The sequence below is a fragment of the Silene latifolia genome, chromosome 1, assembly GCF_048544455.1.
Source record: "Silene latifolia isolate original U9 population chromosome 1, ASM4854445v1, whole genome shotgun sequence".
NCBI lineage: Eukaryota > Viridiplantae > Streptophyta > Magnoliopsida > Caryophyllales > Caryophyllaceae > Silene > Silene latifolia.
Window position 1 is genome coordinate 125,300,686 of NC_133526.1, and position 5,721 is coordinate 125,306,406.

Here is a 5,721-nt window from a genome sequence, read left to right on the forward strand (position 1 = left end):
AAATCACAATGAAAAATTTACGTGGCCTTGCTCTGATACCACTTGTAGGGAAATATCCGTAAAATTCCCTTAAATTTTAGGACTATAACGTATCTTTAATATGTGATTATTGTCATAAACGAAAAATACAAGAGAAACGATAAAGATATAAGAATCAACCTTGGGTCCTTTGAAATTCGGCCTAAGAACAGAAATCAAAGTAGATTTCCTCCTAATCGTTGCACCCAAGATCGTCTGAGACTATGCCCCTTGTGCTAGAAATTACTCTCTAATTGCCTTGCAATATTGAGATAGTTTTTGTGAGGTTTTCGATGAGAGATCTAGAATTTCAGAGAAAATTGCCCCGAAACCCTAATTTTCTTTCAAATGAATGAATTAGGTCAAAAGGAGAGAAGCCCTCTCCTTTTGTTTCACTCGTCCAAACCGAGTAATAGGGGGGAAGTGGGCTTTCCACTTTCTCCTTATTTTAACTCGTGGTCCGACTCATTTTTGCTAAATGTATATGACGGGTTTTTAATTATAAATCGTCATCCGTTATCGGTTATTAAAATATCAACTAGTAACATGACACAGTCGATGTATTAATACTTGTCCGACAATGACAATATTGTATAATTAATTAATTCAATATACATTAATTAAATATAATCGTTTATATTCAATTTACGAATTAACCGCTTAATTCACCTTAGCCATTATTATTTAATCCGTATTAAATAATTATCTCAATATCGCGTTTGACTAATTATTAGTCAATTACTCCGACTAACTGTTTAGTCAAATTAGGCATCAACATGACTGTATTTTCATACTGTCACATCTCTCAAACGTATCCTATAGGTGTGACTTTTAGGGACCAGTTGATCACCGTCATCTGTATGACAATAACGTCAAACTTATCTAGCAAGCCAACCGTTATTGATAAACGTGGACCAACTGATAATAATACAAAAGTATACCCTTTGATCCTTTTAGAGATTTATATGTCATTGCACTAACTGTGGAGGACACCAGCCCCAACAAACTCCCACTTGTCCGTACAAGTGTACGTGCAATAACGTTATCCGCACTAACTGGAGGACATCGGCTCCAACATGGTCTGCACTAGACCTGATCTAGCGCAGTCGGTCAGTGTGGTGAGCCAGTTTATGAGTGATCCAGGTAAAGAGCACTGGCAAGCTGTGAAGAGAATTTTTCGGTACCTTAAAGATACATCTGATGTTGGTCTGATTTATGGAGGTGATATAGAGTGCCTTATGTTAGGGTACTCAGATTCTGATTATGCAGGAGATGTTGACAGCAGACGATCAATGATTGGTTATGTTTTCACTCTTGGTAGTTCAGTCGTCAGTTGAAAGGCTACATTGCAGCCTACAGTTACTATGTTTTCACTCTTGGTAGTTCAGTCGTTAGTTGAAAGGCTACATTGCAGCCTATAGTTACTTTGTTTACTACTAAAGCAGAGTATATGGCCTTGACTGCAGCAGCTAAAGAGGGTATCTCGTTAAAAGGGTTGGTCAGTGATCTGGCTCTACATTAAAAGCAAGCTATTGTATTATGTGGCAGTCTTTGTGCAATATGCTTGTCTAAAGATCAAGTCCATCATGAGAGGACTAAGCATATAGATGTAAGATATCACGTTCTGAGAAGTAAGAAGAGGATTAAGGTGGGAGTGAGACCCGCCAAAACCCGCCTCCCTGACATTCCTACCTGAGACCAATGGAATTCTCAACCCATGTTCTTATTTTTTTAAGTTACGGAGTAGCTTTCTAATTTGAAGAAACAGATAGAGAGGAAAACAAATAAATAAGAAGGGGGAATATACCGGAGAAAACAACAATACAATACAAATAATAATGTATTAACAATCTGTATTGTTCTTAGATGTACACTGCCCTCAAAAATCTGATTGAGCTCCTTGCTCCGTTGTTCATATAGGTAGTAATCTATTACTACTAATAAGTAACAATCCTGCTAATCACTATTTATACTTAGCCCAATACCAATACGAATTGAAGGAAATTAAAACAAAACAAAACAAAATCATACTAGTATTTTTTTTTTATTTCACAGTATATGTTTCAAGGACATCTTACATTTCGTCCAGGACCTCCATAATAGAAGTAATCACCCCAAACATTGTTTTTACCTTGTCTAATATCATAGCAATTAGGATTATCAGCAAGAAGACGTATATTTGACAATGGAATCAAGTTATTATCCCAATCAACAACTTGTAAATTGCGAAAATAGGCTGCCTTTTTGAACCCTTCATCCGCAAAGTGGCCGCTACCCATTTGAGTGGCGGTATGGTACCCTTGTGACCGGCTATTAACGATTTCTCCTCCAAATTGAACCATATTCGCACGGATTCTCAAGTGGCTAAATAAGAATCCTGGCCAATACCCGACTAGTAACCCTGAACCAAATTCAAGCCACCAGTGTCCATGCTTCGGGTCCTGCTTTTGGAAGCAAATATTAGGCTTGTTAATAAACTCGAGAGTTTGCTTTAATATTTCTGCTAATTTTGGTAGATTTCTGAATTCAGACATATAGAGAACTTTAAACTATACTCCGTATTTGTTAATTTGCATTGATTCCCTACTTTAGCTTTCTGCCTTTCTTACAATACAACCAAGGGAAAAAAGTTGGTGTCTTTTCACTTTAGCATTCCTTTATTTTCCTTTTTGGTCAATTGATAAACCCAAAAACAAGCTGTTTTCACAGTTGACAGTTCATAATTTCATACTTTAACTTCACTTCATCTATTCATGTCTCCAAAATTTACTGCAGGGAATGTAAACTACATATTCATTAAATTTAACATGAGACAAAAAAAAAAAATAAAAAAAAAAAATAAACATGTTATTGCGTACTTCCTATGTCTCAATCAATTCTTTACGTAACTCGTTTATGAGTGTCTTAGTGAATACGGAGTTAGATGAATGGTTATAGATAATTCTCAGTCTAAATGAAATCCATGTTGCTTAGTCAGATAGCATGAAAGCTTATTAGAATGTGAATGCTACATGCTTTTCCCTCAAGTTACTAATAACTACCTCAAATTTTGACTTTGTTAACTTGCCTTAGCTTACAAGTAAAGCCACCATTCTGTTACTGTTGGATATCATTTTGGGCGTCTAACTTGGCAAAGAATATCGTTTTTACATGAACCTGAGGTTATATATTCAACTGTAAGTCTGTAATTGAAAGTAAAAGAGGGTAAAATGGGAAAACTTGCCTTCCAAACAGTGATACTGATGTCAAACTGTCTACCATTGTAGGTTGATCTAGGAGAGATTGCTGCTCCTATGGCAATCTTTCGATTAGTCTGAACAAACCCAGAGCACAGCAAGTTGTAGCATCCTGTAGCCTGGTATGCATCCGTCTGTAATTACCGACAATAATGAGGATTTAAGACTCTAATTATGTTCCAAATTAAAAAAAAAAAAAAGTATGTCTAGCTCTTTGTTTTCAATAAAACTCGATAACATGATACTGTAGAATCATACCGTCCAGTAGGTGAAGAACCTCGGATATTGATCACCATATAACGCTGGATTTGCCTGAAGAACAAAATTGTATATTGAATATCTTTTACCAGAATATATAGTCCAATTAACATTATAATGCATGATGAAGTAATAAGTATGATGATAATAATGCATGTAAGATAGTTACCTGCCAGCCAGCTTCAATGGTATTGAGGTCATTACCAAAGGAGCCGGAAATGAGCCAAATTTGTGACAAGCTAAATTCATAAGCATCAGTGACTTGAGGTGTCCAAACATTCAAGCTTGCTTTGGCCCCATAAAACTGATCTCCATTTGCAAATGCAACTGCATGCTATAAAACCACATAATATAGCTAGTTCGATCATTTAAGTATATATTCATATGTTTTATACTTGATAATCCATCCTTTGTTAATTAGTCATTTCAAGTTTACTTAATTAGCAGATTCTAATTTAATTACCTCATGACCACTTCCTGTTGAATCTCTTTTAACAAATCTATTAGGCTTTCTTCCAAATTTTCCGAATTTTTCTGCTCTTAAAACATCAGCTTCTGTAGTCCTTCTGATTGGAATAGTCCCTTGTGGACATGATTCTCCTGTTTCTGTCCATTTTTGAATGCTAACAACCATTTCATCCGTCATGTTAGACCCTTTTGGCCTCTCCGGTGGATCCTGCACCCGCAATAACATCTCTCAGTCTTATTATCTTATATGAGACCATCTTACACGTTATATGTTAACAAGGAAGTGACCCATGTTTTCGTCTTACTTTGAGCACAAAGAAATGTGGCAAAAAGTTGAGCAAGTCAAATTAATGTATCATTCTAATGGCCAAAGCTTGTATATATAGAGACGATATCAAAGTACAAGAAAAAAATACTCCGTATGTGATTATTTTGGTTAGTCTTATACTCGTACACTACTATATATATATAGTGTTAATACCAATGGCTTGTGACCCTTGAGCTTAGGATGGTCGAATGCCGGTTGAAGATGAGCTTGAACACAATCTAACACATCGCCATCAGGACTCTGGCATATGAAATGAAGAAAAACTCAGAATTAGTAACCTAAACCAAGATTAACAAGTTAATGAAAAATAATGAGAAATTTAATATATATAGAACTCAAATGAACATATATATATACCTTAATAGTCTTAACTCCAGGCTTATTAATTCTCCTTAAATAAGCTCTAACCCTCTTCAACTTTTGAAGCTCTAACTGAGGGCGAAACAACGTTTGATTTGGCGGTGTCGAAATGACATAGAGAGGGCAAAACAATGTAGAAACAAGATAGAGGAAGAAAACAAGATATTTGGCCATGTATGTAAGTATCTAGTAGGTTGTTTCCTTGTGCGGTGTTTTTGTAAGTATTACCCTTGTTTTTTTCTTGTATACCAAACACAAACACAAACACAAACACCTAAGAGAAGTATAGAAGACTGTTATTCCGATATTTTGTCCTTGAGGAAGAAATGCAAAATTTGAGGTATTTAGATTATATTACTTGTGTACAAGTTTATTACACTACTTTGAAATTTTAATAGAAAAAGACAGTTAGGTTATGGCTTTATTAGATTCTTTTGCATTGGTTTCTGATCTGACACAAGAATGGTTATTATATACAACTACTACTACTCCTTTCCCTAAGCTTATTTAAGATGGACAGACCGTTTTATAGTTTTGTTTACTTTGCTTTTAGTTTTATGTGTTACCCTTAATCTGAAGTATGACGCCTACTAAAATCAACTTTATAGGGGTTGTTTGGTTACCCATTAAATAACACATGAATTCCAATTCATGTGAATTCCAAAATGGGTAACTTGTTTGGTTACCCCAATTCACGTGAAATAGAATTACCTTGGAACTCTAATTCCTCCATAATGGAGGAAGTTGCTTACCTAGGTGTCACGGTCCGCTACTTTTGCCGGACCGTGGCGCGCACCCTTGCCCGTCTCGAGGCAAGATGCAAGCGACAAGGATCTTCGTACTAGTGAGGGATCGCCCACTAGCACGATACTCGGGTCTCGGGTCGGTGTGTGTCGGGAATCCTAGTCACGATTATCAAGTCCGGCACACGAAAGCAAATAAAAGTAAGCAATACGATTATTGAAAGCAAGCAACAAGCAACAACAAGCTTTTGGATGAGAAGCGGTTTTTCATTGACTAGCACCTCTCAAAGAGGCAAATTTGATTATTTGG

The 5,721-nt window shown here is 36.1% G+C and overlaps 1 protein-coding gene across 1 annotated transcript; it reads right to left on the reverse strand.

Moving 5' to 3' along the window:
* Positions 1–2,035: 2,035 nt before the first annotated feature.
* Positions 2,036–5,242, reverse strand: LOC141608854 (protein neprosin-like). The gene is made up of 7 exons (XM_074428203.1): positions 4,666–5,242; positions 4,462–4,548; positions 3,976–4,188; positions 3,682–3,846; positions 3,513–3,566; positions 3,242–3,388; positions 2,036–2,459 (listed from the first exon to the last, which is right to left on the reverse strand). The coding sequence occupies exons 1-7, from the start codon at positions 4,840–4,842 to the stop codon at positions 2,082–2,084; spliced, it is 1,221 nt and encodes a 406-aa protein (XP_074284304.1). The 5' UTR covers positions 4,843–5,242; the 3' UTR covers positions 2,036–2,081.
* Between the last annotated feature and the right edge of the window lie 479 nt (positions 5,243–5,721).

Bases quoted from the DNA above. Each gene is read 5' to 3' on its own strand.
- LOC141608854 (XM_074428203.1), bottom strand. From the start codon at position 4,842: ATGGCCAAATATCTTGTTTTCTTCCTCTATCTTGTTTCTACATTGTTT. The intron at 4,549-4,665 runs GTATATATATAT...TTCATATGCCAG, and splicing joins CTGGAGTTAAGACTATTAAG to AGTCCTGATGGCGATGTGTT. The intron at 3,567-3,681 runs GTAACTATCTTA...TTTGTTCTTCAG, and splicing joins CCATTGAAGCTGGCTGGCAG to GCAAATCCAGCGTTATATGG.